Below are 24,726 nucleotides of genomic sequence, written 5' to 3' on the forward strand. Positions count from 1 at the left end.
AGCTGTTCCGCCACCCAAATTTCAAGAGGTTGACTGGCAGCTGGGCATCGACAGAGCCTCGGGGGTGACTGATTCCCCTTCCAACCCCACCAGCAGGGCGCCCGCGCTGTCCTGGAGGTGGCAAAGCACGAGGAAGCCTAGCTTGACAGTGTCCACGGCTGCGGACCTGGGTCCAGGAGCCTCAGGTTTCAACTGGACCTGCATCCCTGTCTGTAAAAAGCAGTGTGCCCTTCACGTTCTTTCTAGAGGAGAAATGAGAACAAAGTAGGTTCTGGAGGAATAGCAGACTGGCTGAAAAAAAAGTGTAGGCCGGTGAAATTCGAATCTTTACGAAGTTCTTTTAAACAGGCACCGCGCTGACGTCCTGTCCTGGGTGCCAAATGCCTATGCATAGCCCCACTTACACTCTGCCCACATCCTGAGCGCCAGCTGCTAGAGTGAATAAATATATCCTTCCCCTCCCAGCCAAAAACTGGCTTCCCACCTTGGGAGAGCCTCCGTGCGGCCCTGTTCACTAGACACATGTTGGGGCACTGGATCCCTACCAGGGAACACGGGGCATGTGTTACCAGGGCCGTGACACCGCCCACCCTGGGCTCAGCTGCTGCAGGACAGATGTTCAGACGCGCTCCGGAAGAGTCTTTAGCCAATGTGATCGTAAATAATGAAAAATAACAAAATTACAAATCCAAGTCAAGACATCTATTTATAACCGGTGAATACACTCTGTCTTTCTCATCTTATTCCTTGTGGAAATTAACAATTTGGGGTGAGGTCTAGCAATGTGAAACATCTAGCATCTAACTCAGCTGACATGAGCTTCTACTCAGCAGGTGAGTGAGCAGAGCTGAGACTTTCCAAGTCACAGGCTCTGTTCCTCCATGTGGACCACTCGGTCCATTTATTTATCCCCTGGTCGGATGGGGGCTGAGTACTGCACACCCACAGAGTACCAGGTGCTGTGTCAGATGCCGTACATGAGACCAGCCTCAGACATCTTTCTCCTTTAAAACAAACATTTTCGGAGAGTGATGACACACTGGGCAGGCTATCCCGGAAGGTGACTGACCCCCGCTCCCCTGCACACCCTATAGTTCCCCACAGACAACAAGGGAAACACCGGGCTTCAGGTGCGACACGCCCTGGTCACTCAGTGTCTTCCTGTTCTGAACATCAGTACAGACCCCACAGGTATCACAGTCGGCCAAGTAACTGGCAACTCCAAACCCTTTATAATTAAAGGTCAAAACATGTGTTCAAGTAACATCCTGGGTATCAACTTAAAAATGGAAACGTTAGGATAAATGCTAAAGTTAAGGTCGCTTCACCCATACAGCTCACAACGTGAATTCAAAGTTTGCATTTACGTCACTTCCAAATCCAGTTTAGCACAGTTAATATGCAGGAGAGTGGGCTTTGCCATTTATTTCCCCCAGGCCTGTAAGATGCAGCAGGCTATCTGGGTGCTAAGTCTGATGTGTGCAAAGGGGACTTCCAGGAAATAGGTGTCACTGGGGGTCGGGAAGAGGGTTTGGTGGTGTCCCTGCCGATCTCCCACCTGCTGCTTACTCTTCAGGAACCTCTCTGCTCAGCAGGCAGCTAGGATGTTGGGCTCGTCTGGCTGATGCCATCCCATCACCCCGTCCTGCTGGGTGCTTCCTCCTTACTCAACCAGGCAGCACGGGCAGAGGCAACAAGTTCTTCCCAGTCCCCGACACCCGCCCAGGTGGCCGCCAGCAGCGCCCAGAGACAGCAGGCAGCTTCTAGCTGTAGGAGGCGGGCGAGGTGCTCTTCCCGGGTGGCAGCCAGACAGCTGGTTCCCAGAAAAGAGAGAAAGTCTGAGCGTGCCTCTGTGTTCTCAGGAACAAAACTGTAAGAGGAATTGAGTTAAAATCTCGAGATGACATCAATCCCGAGGCCAAAAACAAGAAACTAACATGAGAGGAGAGCATTTGTTTCCCCCTATTTAATACAGTAAGACTTTTTTGAGAAATAAATGATGGTAGTCACAGCATCAGGAAAAGCTCTGCTTCAATTTGTGGGTTGAGGAGTCATTTGAAGGAGACTGAAAGGATAGGCAATGAGAACAGGAATTATTTTGAAACTACACTTTTTGTGCTTCAAAGCATATTGTACACTGATTCTCAGTACTATACGCTCCAAAGCCCCCCTTTTGATAATATATACTTTTACTAGCCTGAAATAAAATTCCTTCTTAACGTAATCTACCTCCACACATAATTTCACAAAAAAATAATATATGCCTTAATAGTAACACGAGGAGAAAAATAAATGGAAAGTAACAATTTTTTAAAAAATAGGTATTTCAGTATGTAAATGCGTGGGTACAACCACTCTAGAAACCGTGACGAAGTTGTCCAAAGCCTGCCCCACAGAGAATCACGGGGACTGTCTCAGCTTCATCACAGACCCAGGCCGGGGTGTCTTGGTGGAGATTTAAATGCCTACGGGGCGCTGCCATCGCACCTACGGGGTGACATGATTTTCCAAACAGGCAAAGACATCTGACAAAGTTCTGAACAAAACAAAGGTCAAACTCCCGTTGATTTATTGGGCTGATGCACTCCTATAAAATTCAAAGTACCCTACAGCTGAGGGGAAAAAATAATTTGTGTTCACTTGTAAAATGGAGCTGGTTCTTGGCTCAAGTAATTCCACCATGGTTTTCACCTACATGAATGTCCGGGAGAACAGCTCTGCAGTGTGAGGGACTGACTTAAACATGCAGGACCGCCAGCACCACGGCCCCAAACACTAAATGCCACCTTCCCCCAATTCATTATGAAAACCAAAAACAGACCCATAAACTTCCAAAATGTCACTGGTGGGCAGTACCTCGGCTGCTGAGAACTGTCTCTGCCCCTCTCCACGGCCAGGACTTCAACTTCACCTCTGGGAGGGTCAGTGACATCAGAGGACACCGAATGCACCAAAAAGCACACAGCCCAGAGCAGGTGCAAAGGGAATATTAGCGCCCTCACTTCCTGAAAAAAGGAGATACACTCACCAGAGCAATTTAAAAGACAGCATTTCAATAAATAATGTAGCATATTTTACTGGGGCTCTCATCTTGGGATCAAAAATGTTTTATTTGATTAATCATCAGCCCTTAGACTCCCTCTGAGGTAAAAACTACAGAACGATAATCTTCTATGAAGATGACTGAAAAAAAATAATCTAAAAAATAATATCAAAGAAGTTACAAGTAAATAATAAATGATTTAAGTTTTCAACCACATAATGCCCTGTGGCATCGAAGTTGTACATCCTTGACACTTAACAGTTTTATATCTGCAGCCATCCCTCAGTATCCGAGGGGGACTGGTTCTAGGACCCACAGGGAACCCAAATCTGAGGATGCTCAAGTCCTTTACAGCACAGAATAGTATTTTCCATCCACTGTTGATCAACTCCGAGGATGCAGAACCTGCACATACAGAGGGCCAGCTGTACTTATATTCACAGTTTGATCTACAGCCATACCACCCAGAATGTGCCCGATCTCATCACATACACAGTTTGTGTGAATTATGTTCTTAATCTACTTGATTTATTCAATTTCTCTATTCAATTTCTCAGAATCTCTACTATGTAATTCCATAAATGAACAGCTTGTAAAGAATCAATGAATTTTACATCTGAAAAGAATCTTAGAAAGTATCCAATTCCTTCATCTGATGTACCTTGTGTTACTTAAAAAAGTGTGAGTGTAATTTTAAGAAAAGGTAAAGATTTTGGTAAATCAAGGCTGCCAGTAGAAGGATATAGCATTTTGTAAATACAAAATTACAATTTTTTTTCAGTTCTCCAAGCTTCACACACTATATACAATTCTGTATTAATGCTTTTGACATAGTTTATCTTGGTGTCAAGAGCACATTGGGCATTGAGTTCATTTGCACAGAAAAGCTTAAAAATCTCTCAATTTTTAAATATCAATTTGCAAACTTTGTATAGCATTGGTTATTCTTAATTAACTCAGATTTCCCTAAATTTTACTCATGCTTTTACTTAAAAATGCAATGGTGTGTGACATCTTTCATTAGTGACATTTGCTGTGCTCTGTCATCCAAGCAAATATCAATCATCATCGGTCAGTGAAAGAGAATGAAAATCAAACCATTTAAATGAAATAACAGAAGGACTACTCAATGAGAGAAAAAAATAACCATATTTGTTGACCACATTCAAAGGCTAGTCAAGTCTAACCTGTACCATGAACAAACAGATCACCATTACTTTATGTTCTTCTGATGTAGATAGAAATTGATCTACTTTTCAGAAGATATCTGGGACTCTACAATTCTTTATTGTTATTATTCTTTTGTCAAGGAAATTCAAGGCAGCAGTATGAATGTCATTGTTAAGCTTGCAAAGAAATAAATTCTATCATAACATAAATGTCATGCCAGAAAAAAATGTAATTTCATAAATCTTCCAAGTGCACTTGACCTGAGGTCACATTCCAGTTGGTAATGTTCTTGACAATGCAAGGTCTCTGGCGATAAAAGAGAGAAGTAAATACTGGTAGTAAATGTTTCTTAATAGCAGGCTGCCATGATTTGATTCAATTACCTTGTGATAAATATTCTCAGCATCTGAAAGAACATTTAGAGGAACAGGACCATGGCGGGTGTTTTCATGGTGGGAATGTGCTGCAGGCCACCTCCACGCTCATTATAACATGGCGGAGGGAAAGGCCTTCCTGGAAGAGGGGGGGGAATGCAGGTGCACCCATGCTCTCGGGCTCCAGGAGGCTATGGCAGTGCAGGGGGCCTCCCATGGTACCTTATCCGGGTCCCTGATGGAAGGTACAAAGTCAAAGGCAACAGGATCTTCAGCCAGAGTTTCATTTCCACCAGAAACTGGTCCCTGCAGAGCTGGGAGGACCACCCAGATGTCACAGTCAGGGGCATGTAACAGACACCACTGTATTTCTGACACTTAAAGAACTTTGATAAAGAAGAATTTAAGTTCAAAACCCTTACAAACTACCTAGTTGGAATTCTACTTAAAGACCCTGAGGGACTTCCCTGGTGGTCCAGTGGTTAAGACTCTGCGCTTCCATTGCAGGGGGCACGGCTGGCTTCGATCCCTGGTTGCGGAACTAAGATCCCACATGCTGCGCGGTGCAGCAAAAAAGGAAAAAATAATAATAATAAAATAAAAACATTAAAAAAAAAATAAAGACGCTGAGAAGAACCCTAAAAACTCATTACTCGCAAGTTTCTATTGGGGGATGTGCTGTAAGAAAAAGGAAACCTGAGGACCACCTCCTTTCAGGAAGTGCTACTGTTCTGTGGGATTAAAAGAGGGTAAAAAAAAGAACAGTACTCAGCCATGAAAAGGATGAATGAATGAAGTACTGAGTCACGCAGCAACATGGATAAAGCTAGAAAACATCACGCTAAACAAAAGAAGGCAGAAACACAGGCTACATATTGTACGATTCCATTTCTATGAAATAGAATAGGTGAATCCTCAGAAACAGAAAGCAGACGCATGGCTGTCGGAGGCTGAGGAGAGTGGAGGAGGAGTGATGGCTGAGGGCATGAGGGCTTCTTTTCTTTTTTTTTTTTATTTTGCAGTGATGAAAATGTTCTGGAATTAGACAGTGGTCATGGTTGTACCACTTTGCGAATATACTAAAAACCACTGATTTGTACACTTTTAGAGGTGACTTTAATGGTATGTGAATTACACTTAACTTTTTAAAAAGAAGGTGAAGATGTCAGTGCAGATTTTACAGGAGAGAAATTAGAGTTACAATAGAACTCCACCATAAGTGGGTTCCAAAGAACCAAATCACACGAAATACACAGCTGCATTACTGCAAGGTTAATGAAAATCAGTGTGAATTATCTAAATAAATAAAGGCGCAAGAATAAAGATAGCAAAACTATTACTAAACAATCGACCTCTCCCTGCACTGAGCAAGCCCCAAATGATCACAAGGCAGTTAGTTCCTAATCGCCACCCCCAGTCCCCAGATAAGAACTCAGATAAGAAGACAAGGGCCGTTATCAATGCAGTTACATGTAAATTTGCTGTACTGCAGGACACATTATTATTGGGTTTTACTCTATGTATGTTAATAGAGGAATATTTAAAAGGAAAAAAAAGTGGTTAAAATCCAGTTCCCCTACATGGAGGGAAATACAAGAAAATACAGTTCTCTCCCTATCTACGATTGACCATGACCTTGTCCAAGTTACTAGCAACTTAATGTGTCTCTGTGCCTTGATTTACCCAGCTGTGAAGGTAAAATAATAATAACACATCTCTGCTCCATAGGGTGATGTAACGGATAATTAATGCTTTTAAGGTTCTTGGTGATCTTTATATTTGAGACACCCTGTTATTATGACGAAGGCTTAACAAACACCTTCTCTCCAGCAGTCAAGACCTGATTCTATTTAAAGAGGTAATGAGATTTGCTGCAAAACCAAATGGAATGCTTGATCCATTACTTTGCTTTTTTCACTTCATAAACTTGTGTAAAATAAATGCACATTCCTGTAGTTGTTTAACTTGGTGCTTTAATCATATTGAATAACTGAATTTTAGAAAAAGAAAAAATGCTAAACTCTTTTATCCGATCCTTCATTCTAAGAGGATTTAGAAAAGGAGGAGTTAGAATAACCTGCCCAAGGTCAAGCATGAGGCCTGGAGCTAGAATCCAGGTCCCAGACCCACTGTCTTTTATAAACATTAGTACCCCCAAATTAAACTTAAAACACATCTATCAGCATTGACTTTTACCGGGGATACAGATGTTACTATTCTTTTTTTAGCTGTGGTTTTGGTTTATCTGTCAAAACAAACCCATGGGCACCAATCAATGCATTAAAGTCGCAGAGCAGTGCAGACCTAGGACTTGATCTGCAGTCACGCCCTTTGGAGCCGGGGTGTATGTCATGGGCCATCCCAGAGTCCCTTAGGCAGGTGGGCAAGTGAGCAGAGCCTTCAGTTCTGAGAAAGTCTCAGCACAATTCCCTTGCAACCAGATTTATAAAAAGAAATCTGGGATGCTTCAAGGTACACTCCAAGGTTGCTTTTTATCCCCCAGGACCCACACTTGGGACGCTGCCTTTCCTTGCTAGACACGCCTATCAACCTGCCTTTCACTTAATAGACAGTTGAGTGAAAGACCTGCTATTCACCAAGAAGTGTGCTCGCTGCTGTGTCCGAAACATCTTTGTGTTCTTAGAAGTCCCTGTTTTTCAAGGGATTTTCAGTCTCTTGAAAACAGTACGTAAATTATGACAAGCACACAGAGTGACACTACAAGGCAATAAATCTTAACTTCCACATCAGGTATACAGACAAAATGCTTTCAGAGCTCAGAAGAGGAAGAGCCCACGATCCCTCCAAGGTGACATGCTGGCAGCCCCCCTACTTCTTACAGAATACAATCCTAAAAGTAGGAAAACTGAGTTTATAGGTTCTGTGAAGACTTCTATTCCCAGGGGTCTAAACAAATTAGAATATTCCTATTTATACCTCGGCTTTTAAACACACCTGATACATGTCTTAATCTCCTCCTCCTCCTTCCCCAGGGAAGGCACATGACCTGCTGAAGATCAAATAACATCCCCCAGGGAGCTACAGGCTCACCAGCCCAAACACACCTGACTGGCATTTTGGGGTCACAGGTATTAAGCTATGAAACCAAGGCTTCTTATCAACATTTTTCAGGTCCCTTTTCCCCTCATTTTTATAAAATAATAATGACAAAATTCAATAAACATTCAAATAATCTTGCGGATACTACTAAACAAAGATGCCTAAACCTCGCAGAAAGGTGATGTGGTCCTTCATCAACTGAAACATGAAAGTCAGAATTAGATTCACAAATAGCAATTTAGGAGTAAATAATTAGTGTTGGAAAGGTAAAGGCAGAAAAGCTGACAGTAGCATGCCCTTCTGTTTAGAAGCTTCGAAGTGCTTCACTGGAAATTCCGGATTCCCTCAGAAGCCCGTTGGGAAACTTTGGGGAGGAAGGGACATTCTAGAAACTGTTCCACGTGGCACAGCATCTGCCCCCGTCCTGGGGCAGCTGGTCAGGGCTCCTCACAGAAGACACAAAATAATTTTGCTGACAACTGCATATGTCTCTTAGCAAATAAATTTTCCCAGAGCTAAAGGGATTTGCATGGGATTGGACAATTTATAAAAAGAGAATCAGAGCTGAGTCCTGTAGGATTAGAAATAAATTTATAAGCTGCAAAAATCATAACTGAATTGTTTGAAATGAAAGGAATTAATTTGCAGCACTTGAATTTCAAACTTGATTGTTTTCTCCTATAAACAAACATGTGTTTGCCTTACACGATGAGTGAAAATCTTTAAAGTCGGCAAGTTGTCATTCAAATCTCCTCTTTTTCCCTTTATGTGGTTACCTTTGATGAGTTGTGGGATTTTATGGATGGCTTTCAGTATAAGCCATTAAAACCATTTGGAAACAGGTGGGATATTCACTATAAATACAGAGGCTTAACACAAGGTGTTCCAAAATGAACTCTTGGTCATCTGCCAAAACCGCTTCACAGACAGCTTCCCCATCTTAATTGCTGACAATTTCATCCTTTCCGTTGCTCAGGCAAAACCCGGGAGTCCTCCTTGGCCTCCTTTCCTTCCCTCACACCACACAGCCATCTCTGAGCAAGTTCTGTTGGCTCCACCTCCACCGCGACCACTGAGAACAAAGCCACCATCACCTCTCGCCTGGTCACTGCAAAAGCCTCTGTCCCACCCTGGCCTCCTACAGTCCATTCATTCTCAACAGTCACTGATTCTTTTAAAACACTGCTCAGATCATGTCACTTCTCTGCTCAGATACATGGGATGGTCCCGCGTGTTCCCCAGAGTCAACGTCAGACCTTGGGAACACACTTAGGAAGCATCCAAACAGCTCTTCTGCAATGGTTATTTCAAGAAAAAACACTTATACGGTGTTGCAAGCTGAAGCGACTGCTTTTTTTCCACAAAACACAATTTTTACTCAAGAAAACGATAGAAAATATTTTTTTTTAATGAGCAAAACGAGCCTGTCATTTCCAAGGGGGAAAAAAATGACAGTATTTGTAGATATAATTCAAACTTTCCAGCAAAAATTAGAATTTTGGAAAACTTGTGTTCACCACCATGAGCTTGACAGCTTCCCAATACTTTCCAATGAGATTGGAGGTGATATTAATGAATGTGATTTTTAATGTTATATAATAAAATGTCCATATTTGAAAGGTCTGCATAACCAAGTGACCTAATACTTTGGAAATAACCATTGCATGTTATATAATAATACATGAGTAAAAGATCCATTCAAAGTGCAGGATAGGCCAATGGACGTTAATGTGACAAAGTAAGGAAAGTCCACCAATAAGGTTTCAGATTCCACATTGCAACTAACATTGAAGGAACTACCTCTTGTTGAGCTTTGGTGTAATACTAAATAAGAATATCCACAACTATCTGAAAGGATTATTAAAATACTCCTCCCTTTTCCAACTACAAATCTATGTGAGGTTGAGTTTTCTTCAAATCACTTCCACCAAAACAACACAGTGCAACAGACTAAATGCAGAAGCTGATGTAAAAATCCAGCTGTCTTCTATTAAGACATACATTAAAGAAATTTGCACAAAAGTAAAACAATACCACTCTTCTCACTGATATATACATGATTTTGGTTTGGAGAACTAGTTCATTTTTAGAAATATGCTTATTGTGTTAACATGAAGTGTATTCATTGTTGTTACGTTAAAATAAACTTTAATAGATTTTTTTAAATTTCTCAGTTTAAATTTCTAATATACTAAATACGGATAGATAGTAATACAGCTAAGCTCTTTGGAGTCCCAGATAACTAAGCTCTCTGGGGTCCCTGATAACTTTTTACAGCAAAGGATCTGGAGACCAGCAAGTTTAGCAACTGCAGAATCAGAGCCATTATCATGGTGGACTGATTATTGTCTATTCACACATCTACCCCTCAAAGTCTGCCCACCCCGAAAGTGGGGACTGTGGCTCTTTATTTTGTATCTCTGCCATCAAACACAGTGCTTGACGCATAAACACAAATATATTATCTTACTGGTTCTGGAAGTCAGAAGACTAAACTTGGTCTGCAGGGCTGTATTTCATGTGGAGGCTCAAGGGGAGAATGTTTCCAGGCCTTTTCCAGCTTCCAGAAGCTGCCTGCATTCCTTGGCTCACAGGCCTGCATCACTTCAATCTCTGCTTATGTCATCACATCTTCTCTGACTCTCCAGCCTCTCTCTTATAAAGACCCTGTGATTAGGCCCATCCAGATAATCCAAGATAGTCTCCCCATTTCAAGGTCCTTAATTTAATCACATCTTTGAAGTCCTTTTTGCCATGTAAGCTCCTTTTGCCATATTCACAGGCTCCAGGGATTAGGATGTAGACATTCCTGGGGGAGCCATGATTCTGCCTACCACAAGCCATGTATGAAGATAATGCAGTTAAAGCCAAGGAGAAAATTACCCCACCATTTCCCCCAACATTTAAGAGTCTCCAGGCCAGGATCAGAAAGAAACTAAGCACAAAGATTACCTCTGGGAGAGAAACTGGGTGGCCAAGGACAGGGTGGGAGAAATTTATCTCTTTTATTTGTTTAACTACCACTTACATGGCCTTTACTCTGTGCCAGGCACAGTCTAGTTCTTTCCAGGTATTAGTTCATTGATCCCATGATCCAAAATCCTAAACTACTTTACAGCTGCAAAAACTCAGCACAGAGAGTGTAAGTGACTTGCCCAACCAAGGCCACACAGCTAGTAAGCGGGCGAGCCTGGAGCCAAGGCTCGCACCCAGGGTGTCTGGTTAGCGTCCGTGCTCTTAACCACGTGACGACATAGCTTAGGCGGACTTATCTATCACAGTTTAACCTTTTATACTGCTGGAATTTCGTATCATGCCCATGTATTACCAATCCAAAAAAATTAAAGATACAGCCACATATAGCTGTCTCTAGAAGTGAGAGCTAAAAGGGAGATGTCTATACTTGGTCCTTCCTGAGTCTCAATTCTTTCATAGGGAGGAATAAAGTCAGGAACATAATTCATTTACAAAAGAAGGGGAAGAAAAAATGGAAATGCAGACAAGCATCATTTGGCAATCAGTACTGGTAAGATCCGCAGGAAGAGTCAGACCTTTTTTCTTCCTTTTACGTAACAGGCTATGTAATATTTCCCCTTTCCAACAAACAAGCATCATTTGGCAATCAGTACTTGTAATATCCACAGGAAGAGTCAGACCTTTTTTTTTCCTTTTATGTAACAGGCTATATAACATTTCCTCTTTCCAACAATAGGTAACAGTTTTATACAACTACTACCTCATAGAGACCTGGCTCACTTTGCATGAACAGGAGACTGTATTTGATCCAATCATCCCAACTTTCAAATGGCTATTAAAAGTGATACAGCCAACAGAAATTGCATGCTGTGTTCTTCAGGGAATTCTGTAGATTTTAACCTGAAAGATGAATTTGCATGTTACGTTAGGACAGAGAACACAGGACTGGTTTTACTCAAAATGCCAGCAAGTTTTATCCACCAGCTTCTCCCTCAGTTCGGACACTGTCTCATCCTCGGTGCTACGGGTATCTGCTCACCACCAGCCGGCCTGGCCTGAGGCCAGCCACGTCCCTAAAGGGGACCTGCAAGGACCACGCCGCTAGTGGACACAGCGTCACGATGTTGAGGAACACTTTGTTTTTCTGGGCACTGATAGTAATTCACTGATTCACTCTTTCCCCAAAAAACATTTATTTGAGTCTTTATTTTACAAGGGACTTTGGATCATTAAAAATAACAATACTAAAAAAAAAAAAAAAATAACAATACTGTAAGAGCCAAAGGAATGAAGCTCTAGCAGTGGAATAATAAAGCCAATATGCGGAAGGTGGAGTATCTACCCTGGGAGGATTTCGAGCCACACTTTAGTGTTCCTTAAATGACCAGACAAATTCTCTGGTTTTTTTTTTTTTTAAGGCAGGGGAAAGTAAGGCAATACTCGCTAGTTTCTTCAGCTACCTGCCATGATATATTTGTTAAAAACCCCAGGAATTCAGGGTTTTAATACAATCTGGCCCCAACAGACTTTCCAATGTTATTTCCCACTCGCACAGAGCCAGGTGACCTCTGCTTTGGGCCTGTGTCGCAGGTCACATGCTCTCCATGAAATGCTCTCCCGCTTCCACCACACACCTTCCAATCCACAACCTGCCCACCTAACACGCTCAGATCAAATGCTAACCTTTCTCCAATTCTCACACGTCTCTTTGGGGACCCCTTGGCTCCCAGCAGAAACAAACAGAAAAATCAGTGGGAATTCTACCTCTGAGGTGGACCTCTAATTCTCTTCATTGAAAAGTTTTTTTTTCAAACGTGAATTATTATTTGCAAGTGTTTCACTTTTCCTACTCAACTATAAGCTCCTTGAAGGTAAAAAAAAATAACAACTAACTCATTTTTATATACCTGCAACATTTAGCAAAAAGTTGTTTATTTGTTAAACAAGTGAATAAATGAATGAATATGGGAAAGAGGAAAACAAATTCCCCAATAACAACACTAAGCTTCATAAGGGAATTAGCACCCAAGGACCATAGTTACCGCTAACAGAAAGCCACATTGCTCACTTCTGCTGATGAAATTGAAAACTACCTTCGGCACCATCATAAGAAACTATGAACTCTGAGAGCAAAGTTCTCTGTGTCGTGGTAAAATCAGTATTTCCCGCCCAGATTTAAAAAAAATTTTTTACATACGCCAACCATCTTTAAGAACTTGAATATGTTTTGACATCTGGGGATCTGGGGTGTCAGCCAGAGAGACTCAGTAACAGCAGTTTCACACACAAACAGGGCATTTTCTGAGCTCATTGCTCTTAGTCATCCCAAACCAGGCTATGGGAGCTGAAATGCCCTCACTCTCATAAACAGGAAAAAGTGGGCTCGCCACATCAGAGCTGGCTCTATAATTCTTCCCCTGGTGAAAGCTGTATAATGGACACATACATTCCCAGGAGCAATTCATTCCGAAGAGCAAATTTGCATCTAAGTGGCTTCTGGTAGACTAAGACTCTACACTACTCATACAGCAATTTAAAAAGAGTGATTCAAAGTCGGGTGGGGAATTAAAAAAAGAACCTCAGGCTGCAATTACCTTCATCATCCAGTAAGAAGCATTTGCTGGGCTAACATTATCTAAATGGAAGCAGGAACATAGGTCTTTTCTATTTTTGTCTCCTGTTAAATATACCCCAATCCTAACAAGGCCACATGAGCAGCTGTTTATAGATGGAGAATACATTAATGCCACATCAAGTTCAATGTTTACATAAAGGCTTTGCTCAGGAAGTCTATGCCCGATAAGACTCTCTTAAAAGCTTTTGAAATTTTTCAAAAGATGGCATACACTGGAAAAGGGATTTTCAATATAAATCAAAAACAGCATTAACAGGAACCCAATATCAACAGGGCTGGCACGTCTGATGCCTTCAATAGTGGCCTTGTTGGCTCAAAAATAACATCGGCTTCTCTGGGGAATTCCAGCGGTAAAACTAATTCTCTCTATAAAAAGTCTTTACAGACGATATTTCCTCTCAAGTCAAATACAGCCTCTATACATTTCTTCTCTCTCTCTCCTATAGAGAACTAGAACAGAAATTCAAACGCTTACAGGCAGGAATCAAATGGTCATTCATTTCTAAGGATACAAAGGAACTTAGTACTGAACACCCATCACTTCTCTGCCCATTCCACTTCCCTGCCCATTCCACTCCCCACAGCGTCAGGGGAATATCACAGCAAAGCCGTTGACTGTTGGAAGTTCTTTGCTTCTCAGTGTATCAATCCACTGAATGGGACTGTCTCCTGAGGGTGGGCTGAGAACCAATGAGGGGAACTGCTCATTTGAGAATACTGTGTGCTGCCTCCTGATTGCACTGAGGACAGTGGTGGGCCTAGGGGCATGGGATTCCCTGATTGAGAGACTATCAGCACACAGGCATAATCGCTGTCATTTGCTGAGAACTTTATACACATTATCTTGTTTAATTCTCAAGCGCTGGGCACAGAGGCGTTCAGGGAAGGGTAGGTCCTACTGCTGAGGATCAGACCACCTCCTTCAGACTACTGGCCTTGACAATGTGAGCGAGCCCGGGTCCACGACAGAGCTGGCACTACCCCAGACCACCTGAAGGGGGCTTTCTGATTGCAGGACCCAGGAATTTGCATTTTCACAAGCTCATCCGGTGAGTTTTAAGCACTATGAAGTCTAAGAACCATTTCCTTAAACACTATTCACATCCATGAGTCTCAAACACCACTAGGATGCTTCTTTTCTAGAAAAGCATGGAACCTGAACAGCAACTCAATCCCTGCCCGAGTTCCATGGGACTTGTCACCACTACCACCATTTCTTTCACTCACTTATAGAGGGGTTTTGTTTTTGTTTTCCCCAGTTCAAGCCTGATCAAGAGACTAAAGCTAACAAACATAAATTTCTGGATACCTGACTAAAACCAAAGGAGACCAAAAGTCCTAAACTCACGTCGCTTACCCTCCGGTCTTGCATATTTTAAACACCCAATAGGGCTCAGTGAATATTCAGCCCAGACAGTTAAGATATACCCAAAACAGCTGCTGAGGGCTTCTTCTTTCTCCACCTTCTGACGTTCTTACAGTTTCTATTCAAAACAAACAAACAAACAAAAACACCAGGCCTTCCCTTCCAGAGAGCCAGCTGTGTGGTTTTTATCAACAGGCAAAGGATTGGCTTCTCGGGAAAATAAAACAGGGAAAGTTTCCTTCTTTTCAAGTACCAGGCTGCCTTTGGTAACGCTGAGAGCACGTGAAATTTAGGGAAAGGCAGACTCTGAAATGACCACTCCTAAGTATCATTCCAAGTTGTATGAAAAATTGTTTTTCAAACATCACTTAAATTCTTTTATTTGTGTAATTTTAAAACCTTTTTTTTAGCATGAAAGTGGGACTACTGTTTCCTAATTAATCACCAAAGCAAGTCAAGGTGACCTTCAATGAGGCAGTGAGCTCACGGGATGGCGGGAGGGGAGGGGAGACTCCCATATTCAGGTCTCCTGCCCCATAGGAGCTGGGCTGGACCTGAGTAGACACCAACTAGCTCAAGCTCACGGCGGCCCGTTGCGCAGGGACGGAAGCCTCGTCTTCCAGATGAGGAATCAAGGCTCGGTGTCCTCATTCGGGCTCCCCCAGACGCAGAGTCTGAGCCAAGGTCGTGGGTACGGAAGTTTATCTAGAAGGTGATCTCAAGAAGCCCAAGCGAGGGAGTGGGGCCAGTGAGACCAGAGGGCAGAAAGCCCATAAAAGGTGTGAAATGAGGTTCCACGTGCAGGAGGAATCAACTCCACAGGGGCCTCTGAAGAACTGGGGGGTGCACCCCAGAACTGTCTTGACAGGGGATAGCGCAGCTGGGGTGTCACCCACCGATGCCCACTCCCCCCTGGCTGAGCGCTGCCCCCAAGGTCACACAAGCTGTGAAGGGCACGCCCGGACTCAAGCCCAGGTGGGACTCAAAGCCTGCCTGCCTGTCACCACGCCATCCACCTCCCCACTTCCACGAACACAGGCTTCTCGTGCCATCATGATGGTAGGCTCAGCTGAGAGCTTCCCTCTTTTCTCTCTCCTCTCCCTTATCTTCTTCCCTCCATCCCCCTGACACGCCCCCGACCTTAAAAACGGACACGCTTCCTTCTGAGGTGTTCACTCACAGGCATTTAACTTCCTTCACAAGCTACACAACTACTTCAAAAAAGAAAACAAACAAAGGGGGAGGGAAGGACTGGGAGTTTGGGGTTAGCAGATGCAAACTATTCTATACAGAATGGATAAACAACAAGGCCTTGCTGTAGAGCACAGGGAACTAAATGCAATATCCTGTAATAAACCATAAAGGAAAAGAACATGAAAAAGAATGTATACATATGTATAACTGCATCATTTTGTTGTACAGCAGAACTTAACATGACACTGTAAATCAACTACAGTTTTAAGAAAAAAACAACAAATTGATAGAGAAAAAAAAAAAGAAAAGAAATAAATTCCATATTTGCCAAGCATGTGGAAAAGCAGTCCATCGTGGCTGTTTTGTTTCCAACGCAAGCACATTACTCTGGAGCAGTGGAGGGGACAGACAGTAAATCCCTGGGGAGAAGATGCTTCATGCCCACAGAGCACGGTCTCACCAGGAAGACAGGGTGGTGATAACCCATCCAGGGCAGGATGAGCAGAGGTATGCCCTGCGTCCCTGCGGGTACCTGTGGCACACACAGTTCAGACCAGGGTGGGAAAGCCCTGCCACAGGCTAAGCTAAGCCACCTGCACACACTGACACAGGTAGCCTTAGGTAAGTTACAAAACCGTAACCCCTAAGAATGGGTCCCTAGGACAAGAACTCTAGCAGCCATCTAACATATCCAGGCCCTCCTCTTATGCTGTTTCCTTGCCAAAAAAAAAAAAAGTGAAAAACAAGATTAACTGACCTGCTTGATCCTTAACTGTTTGGGGAAAAAAAAAAAAAAAAGGTAAATTTGCCTCTTTTGCTACCTTCTATAGAAATTCATTCCTCTAAGTACCAAAAGTGTTATTGATTCTGCAGTGATTTCTTATTATGATAAAATACATAGAGATATAACAGGCAGTGAATGTATCCCTCAAGAATAATGAGTCCAACGAGTGGACACACGATGTCTTATGTAGAATACTCAGACCTGTAAGAGCAGCCCAGGGTGGCTGAATGATGGCCCTAATATAACCAAGTAATTAATTAGTTCCATCATAATTTTGGTTTTATGACACTCGCTTTTATATGTCAACAGTCAATGTAATGGCATTTTAAATTGGAGGGAAACCTCTAGAGAGGAGGAGGCAGTATATACCTTACTGAATCACAAATCTTACAATCTGATTTTTTAATTCCAAAAATGACCTAATAAACTTGTTTTATAATTACATTGATCTTAACAGCTTCTCTTTTTGTTTTTCATTCATTTTTGGTAATCATGCAGAGATTTCCATTGGAAATCTATTATCATTATAATTAAGTACAAAAATTACTTTGTGTGCTTGTAACATAAGACCTCACGCTTGGTCTCCTACGGGGGCTTGGCCAGCTCCCTCCAGGGATACAGAAGGAAACCACAGGTTTTCAGTGTGAGCTGGAGCCCCTAATTTACTTGACTACAAAATATGAAATATGCACGAATAATAAACTCAGAAATTCAAACCTTCAAATGACTGCCTTACATGGAAATCTCACCTTCAGAAAAATAAGCTGGCATACAATTTTTCATTTTTAGGCCTTTACAAAATTTTAGAATTCATGACCTACGTGGAAAGTTCGCAGTTTATTGAGGAAGCAGTAGTCAACAAGAGTTAAAGAACTGAATTGCATCAACCCTTCTTAGAACCCAATAAATTACTGCAAAATGCCTTTGCCTTACACTCAACTGAATAGAAAAATCAACTTTGGCATTTATGCTGGCTTTCATCTCCTTCAGTAACAAAGTAATTACAATACTAAATATCATGGGTGATGTTTTTTTTAAGACTGCAATTTTCACGAAAGTTATTTTGTGCAAAAACCATTATTTTCTATTTTCACTAAAAGAGATAATTACTAAAATGCATGGAATTTTATATCAACTCTACTTGGTTGGCATCTGTGTTCTTCTAAGAAATGAGAAAACATTCTTTGAATAGCTTAAATAATCTCAGTTTGCAAGCAAAATCACAGCCTAAAAATATTAGCTGGTGATACCAGCAGTGAAGGAAGAAAGAACAAAACCTTACCATTTGCCGTATCCTTTTTAAAGTTATCCAGGAATTCCTCCAGGAGTTGGGACTGGTTAGGAGGGGGCAGCAGACCCTTCTGGTCCCTTGAGAACAGGTCACTGTCTGACCAGGAAGAACACAGAGTTGCTTTTGTGTCCGGCGGCCTGGCAATCAGAGTGAGCTCGACACTCTTCTCAGAAAACAGGGCCTCCATCTGCTTGAGGTCAAGATCAGACACGGCTTCCCCATTTAAGGTCATGATTTCATTGCCCTTTCTCAGCCCTGAGGAGAAAGGGGACACAGAGGAAGAAGAGAGAGAGATATTACTGAGAGAAACATTTTAAGATGAAAGACGGCTGCAAACTCAAACCGTCTAGCGTTCTCAGGGACTGTTCTGTTGCCACTTTAAAAGAAAGCGCCAAAATGTGTGGTATTCGGATTCCACTGATAACAAATTTCAGCTCTCTCAGACTAGTATTAGAAGAAATAGTTTGAGAGTCACTCAAATTAATTATTCCTCTATGTGATGTTCAGTGCCCTGGGAAATAACATTTGCCTGCGTCTGTCCGCCTGGCCGGCTCCATCTGTCCGTACGTATGCATGTGTACTGTGTGTGTGTATGCTCTCTCTCTCTCTTTCAAAACCACACACACAAATTTTCTCTATATACATATATGTGTGTATGTATATGTATATGCATATGCATTTTCAATTCAACCATTAAGTTTCCTTTCTTTAAAATTCTAGGAGAAATTATTTTCTGACAAAATCGTAAGAAAATTTCACTAGCCAGACTGCACCGCACTGCGCAGAATTAAGAGAGAACAGAGACACCGTGAGCCACACGGACCTTCCCCATACGCCAGGCCATCCGGGAGGACATCACTTATAAAAATGCGGCAGAGATGCTGACGTTCGTCCACCTGCGCGGTCACTGCAAACCCTAGGAATGAAAATAAAAGGAGAGAACAAGTCTAAATTCATCACACTCAATCAATGGGCAGTACTTCCTTGACCATCAGTTCTCAGAAGTATGGTATGTTTAGAAAGTCTAAATTACAACTATTTTGATATCTAGCAGGGGCAGAAAAAGGGGAATGTGTCAGATCTAAAGGTGTAAGAAAAATGAGTGCACAGCCTTATTCAAAAGTTGAGACAATATATCCATGTTCAGAGCAGCATTATTCACAACAGCCAGAAGGTGGAAGCAACCCAGCTGTCCATGGACAGAGGAATGGAAAAACAGAACGTGGTAGAGACATACAATGCAATACCTTCACTCAGAAAAAGGAAGAAAATTCTGACACACGCTTCAACACAAACCTTGAGGACATTATGCTACATGAAATAAGCCAGCCACAAAAGAACAAATACTGTATGATTCCACTTATATGAGGGGCTAGAGCAGTCAAATATATAGAGACAAAAAATAGAAGGTTGGTTGCCAGGTGCTGAGGGAAGAAGGAACGGGAAGTTATTGTTTAACAGAGTCCCGGTTTTGCAAGACAAAAACAGTTTTGGAAATAGATGCTGTTAATGGTGACACAACAATACGAGTGTATTTAATGCCGCTGAATTGTCATTTTAACCATTCTTAACAATTGTTATGAAGGTAAACTTTATGTTATGTGTAGTTTACCACCATTTAAATTTTTTTAAAAAGTTGAGACAAAAAATAGTCTTATTAAAATAAAGTAAGTTCACTTCAATACAAAATATTTGTTCAGAAACAACTCTATATGGGGCTAGGCAATTTAAGTAGGTGGAAAAATACTTGAATGGATACAGTGCTCGCCCGAAATAGGACTACATGAGACGACCAGGAGAGACGGCCCTTCTCTGAATGCATCGCCCTCGGTACTCCATGCCCTTGTCTGTGATTCCATGGTGGGAACACACGTTTCCATGTCTTGGTCCCATAATACTGGGAGTTCCTTGACAATAGGAAGAAAGGCATGTCGCCTGTTTCTTCTGTGCTCAGGCAGAGCCCAGAAGATTGTGGTCACCAAAAAGTTATCTTTGCAGGTATCTTCCTTCAGTCATTCAAATTTAAAGAAGATTCACCAATGGAGACGGTGGAGAGTAGAGTAAAGGCCGATAGAAACATAGACAAAATGCTCAGTGGGCTTCAGAGGAAAAACCAACATAACACTTGGGGCCAAACAGATGACGTAAAATTAAGAAACAAAGAACATGTCAATTTTATCAAGTAAAAAAAAGAACAAATCATAAAAAGAAAATCTTAACATATTACAATGACTAGGATTTAATCAGCCTTAGACATTTTAAGGAGAATAATTATGTCAATATATCTAACACGAAATAATCTTTCTATGGAGATATTTACTGACCATTATATAATTATCAAGTTCCTATGGTAAAAGGCAAAAGATAGGAAGGAAATTTAAGACACGAGCACAGTCTATAAAGAGCTCAAAGCCAAGTTTAAACACAGACAGAAATGCAAGAATTAAACGCTACGCGGTGAATGGCTGCTTCCTTGAAGGCGCTGTCACGTGGAATCTCTTAGCCTCAGCGTCCTGAACTGATAGAATTAAACAAATACCACTTGCTTTGAAACCTTCAGCCTTCAAGAACCAGTCACCTCAAGATCTCAACATCATGACCTCAGTTTTAACGCAACTGTTCCTAGTCCTCTTTTCATTGCTTTTGGTGCCGCCTGTTGCAGCACCAAGAGCAGAAGCCGGAGATGCAATCGCTCTCGTTACGTGTGGTTCTCAGCATTACAGGCATTTGTGCTTGTTTGGGGGTGTGTGCACGAAAGAGGAATGGACAGATGTGACTTTGAAGGGCCTCCTGAATCAAACCTTGCCCTGAAAACCTTTGTGCTATTGAGGTTCAGAACTGAGCTTTGGTGTCTGAAAGTTCCCAAGAAACAGTAAATAGGGTAGTTTCATGGTCTTGGTTATTTCCCTATAAATAGGAACAAATTGATATACTATGTTAAATGGAAAACAAAACGTTTTCTTCACAACAAATAATGCACTGAAAAATGCCATCTGTAATTTGCATTTGCTAGTTAGAAAGAAGGTCAAAGAGGTGAGATGGCTGAACTTTGCATAAGTAATATTTCATAGTTTCAGAATTCTCAATAGGAAGAAGAAAACTCTTGCCCAGAATCCTAGGAAACTGCCACTGTTCAGTTATAATCACGGCCTCCTGCATCACTGAGGAGTCTTTTCTCCGTATTTTTAATGGATTTTTGTTTTGTTATCTCCCAAGTTAATACTGTACCTAGATATTAAGTACAGTCGGTCAAAAAATAAAACTTACCTCTTTGTGGGGGAAAAAGTTTAGAAAAACGTATTTAATGTATCTAATGTTGAAATGGAGAAAAGGTTTAATGTAAAAAAAATACTTTATATTGACATTGAGATGAAGAGGAGGGACTTCCATGGTGGCGCAGTGGTTAAGAATCCGCCTGCCAATGCAGGGGACACGGGTTCGAGCCCTGGTCCGGGAAGATCCCACATGCCGCGGAGCAACTGAGCCCGTGCACCACAACTACTGAGCCTGCGCTCTAGAGCCTGCGAGCCACACCTATTGAGCCTGCGTGCCACAACTACTGAAGCCTATGCGCCACAACTACTGAGCTTGCGCTCCGGAGCCCGCAAGCCACAACTACTGAGCCTGCGAGCCACAACTACTGAAGCCCGTACGCCTAGAGCCCGTGCTCCACAACAAGAGAAGCCACCATGATGAGAAGCCCGTGCAACGCAACACAGAGCAGCCCCTGCTCGCCGCAACTAGAGAAAGCCCGGCTACAACAACAAAGACCCAATGCAGCCAAAAATAAATAAATAAATAAAGTTATTTAAAAAAACAAGAAAAGAAATGGAGAAGAGATTTAATGTTTAACAAAAACAATCTTTATATTAACTGAGTAACATCTCCATGGTGAGAAGTACTATATTAAATATAAACCCATTATGTAAGTTAAATAAATAAATGCTATGAAGTGATTTGGGTAACACTGACCCTTAATTGTTAAACTGAAGGCAAAGCAATCAGATAAGGCTTCTTCAAGAAAGTTAGACTTTTAGTTCGTTCTTGAAGGACAGGTCGGATTTACACACTCAGAGAGGAGAGATTGGGGGAGGGAGAAATGAGGGGAGCCGTCCAGGTGGGTGAAAAGCTAAGAGCAAAGACACTGAGACAAAAAGAACTGTTACATGAATCAGAAGTTAATCAGCTCAGAACCGCCTCCAGCACACTATAAACCCACTGTGTTGTTATTATCACCATCATTTCAAATTTCTCTTCAATTTTTACATTCATTCCTTTTAATTACTTTGGCATTTTTCCCTAATAGTAATGCATACCTTTTTAGCCCACTAATATAAATCAATAGAAATGAAGAAAGAGAAAGGAAGCTCAGAAACTATTGTCATAGTTTCTGAAAATGTAAAGAAAAAATATTAGGTCCAAAGATACTGGGGCAAAGCTAGGCAAGGACGGACCAGACGGTTCTCTGGTGAGGGAGCTCCTTATCCTTACCGAAGTCAGACACACCCCCGGTCTTTGTGAGCTGCACGTCATAAACACTTAGTGGAAAGACTTCTATTTCATCATAAACCTACAAAAGGTAAAAACCAAAATCAGAAGATTTGATGTCATAATACCTGGAAATTTATTTTGATTGTTTCCAAACTAGATGCCAATTTAAACAGAATTTTCCTCCCAGGTTACATATTTTTAAAATTAAGGGGCCACGGACGGGGTTCAGATATCCCTTTCTGAAGCCAAAGCCCACTCACCTGCTCTTGCATATATTCATACGGTGCAGGAATACTGTACTCAACGTTCTCGTCCACTAATTTTCGAAGTTGTAGGCCATAGTGGCTGGGTTCCAACTGCCTCATCTACGAAGAAAAAGACAATTATTCAGGTGTTAAATGTTCTTTCTAAATGCATCACTGTTCATTAAAAATCAAAGTGGAAATTTCTAAAAGAAATATATAATTTGCTGAGTTTAAATCTACATAAGAGCTCAAATTTAAGTACACAAAAAAGAAAAAAAGGGACAAATAATTATTTTTAAGGTTTTCTCTAAATGATACCGCTTATCACTAAAAGCAAGAGAGGTAATTTGAAGAAGTATGGTCATAGATATCTGATAGTAGAATATATCTCATCATCAGCGAATGCTCTCTTTTTATAGATGGACTGTACCTAACTTTAATTTGTTTCCTGTTACTGAAGTAGGGAAATCTGTGAAATGTCAACCATCTCATATTCTACAGACTTCAGAATTAGGAATTTCCTATTGCAACCACTTTTCACAAGGAAAGGTGTATACACACACACATTCTCTCTCAGACACATTTTCAACGATGACAAATTATCTCAGGCCTCTGTTCTAATTGGGTCTAATTCACCCACTACTTCTGACCTCCTCTATCCGAATACTTACCAACTTAATAAGTAATATCATTGCTATCGAACAATACTGTTTGCTGTCTGAATAAACACCTGACATAATGGAGTGAAAGGAAATTAAATTCATGATTATAACCTGTGTGTATAAATGTCTGGAATCCTAAGGCGTAAGTCAAAGTGACAAAGGAGGACTGAAATGAACGATGATCTAGCAAGTCAGTGTTCGTGGTAAAGAGTTACCAAACTCTACATGACTTTTTTACCATTTCATGTATTTGCATTTTCTCTGCAAACTTAAAAATATTTCAGCTCTACTGCGCCATCTGGTGGTCTGAAAGCATCTGATTTGATGTTGCTGAGTCTGCTTCATGGATCTCAGAGGGCTCTCTAGAAAATGTATCATAAACTTCCTTTTCAAAATAAAACCCAGTTTGAATAATGAATAAAACACCATCTCATAACAATCTCCATGAAGCAACTGTGGATGGTACCAAGTAACTCATTTAATCTGGAGAAACTTGATAAAACTATTTAGGATCCAATCAAAATAATTCAAAGTTTACACCACTTTCTCATAGAGCACCATCTCTAAGTACCCTAAGTAACAACAGCCTTCATAATTATCTCAGATATAGAGGTATATATAGAATTCCAGTAAGATAGCTCAGGTTCTTCATGAAGGCAAGGGGTCATGACTTATCCTTCTAAGACATGAAGGAAGAGAATGCTAATAATTAATGTGTTAATTAACAAATATGTTCACTGGTTCCTTCGTGTAGAAAGTGAGGTCTTAAACACCACGCAAATTTAGAAGGCACAGGAGGGCAATGTTAACGATTATTTCCATTCAGAAGTGTATTTCTACCGCAAAATCCACTACCTTGCACGCCAAAGTCAGAACATCTTCTACTCTGTGTTCCGGCTTGATCATCACGGTCACAGCTTGATGATCCTGAAAGTGAACGTCAGTCTGGCTCTCCCATGAGCCGTCTCGGGGAACACGATCTACTGCTGACCCGTATATGTGCAGCAGGTCCTCCACCTGTTTTTAGATCCCAAAGGAAAAGGTGGACAGACTTGATAAGCAAATGAGGGAAACTGTTGGGAAAATGCCCCCTTAATTTATAGTTAGCCATTTCACACTCCTCGCACCCTGGCTTCTCATGACCCTCTGGGGCAGACAAGCCTGGGATTTCCTCATTTGTTTAACCCACGTGCAACTGAAGCCCTGGGAGGCTGAGCGAAGTCAATCAACTCCTCCTCCCGAGCTCTAGCCACTATGCCTTAGCCCAAGTTAGAACACTGCAGTCACTGACTGCTCTAGAAATTGCCGGCTGACTGGGGCACAGTGAAATCTGCGTCTAAGCCATGATCCCAGTGAATTTCAGATACACTCTCGTCCACGGCCTCTGACACCCGCCTGCATTCTAACCATGAACTGTGTTTAACTTAATCCAAGC

General features: G+C 41.7%; 1 protein-coding gene and 1 pseudogene across 5 annotated transcripts in view; one reads left to right on the forward strand and one right to left on the reverse strand.

Annotated features, from left to right (window-relative positions):
* The window catches only part of TIAM2 (TIAM Rac1 associated GEF 2), a 236,410-nt gene that overhangs the window by 42,520 nt on the left and 169,164 nt on the right, over positions 1 to 24,726 (reverse strand). For all 5 annotated transcript variants that reach the window (XM_059940941.1, XM_059940942.1, XM_059940943.1 and 2 more), the window contains 5 exons: positions 24,147 to 24,308; positions 22,645 to 22,749; positions 22,385 to 22,463; positions 18,717 to 18,809; positions 17,885 to 18,148 (listed from right to left, as the gene is read on the reverse strand). In XM_059940941.1, coding sequence (XP_059796924.1) covers positions 17,885 to 18,148; positions 18,717 to 18,809; positions 22,385 to 22,463; positions 22,645 to 22,749; positions 24,147 to 24,308 — 703 coding nt within the window. The remainder of the gene's footprint in view (positions 1 to 17,884; positions 18,149 to 18,716; positions 18,810 to 22,384; positions 22,464 to 22,644; positions 22,750 to 24,146; positions 24,309 to 24,726) is intronic.
* On the forward strand, positions 20,489 to 20,723 carry LOC132375822 (small integral membrane protein 30-like; annotated as a pseudogene).

This window comes from Balaenoptera ricei, chromosome 12 (assembly GCF_028023285.1).
Source record: "Balaenoptera ricei isolate mBalRic1 chromosome 12, mBalRic1.hap2, whole genome shotgun sequence".
In the NCBI taxonomy this organism is placed as follows: Eukaryota; Metazoa; Chordata; class Mammalia; order Artiodactyla; family Balaenopteridae; genus Balaenoptera; species Balaenoptera ricei.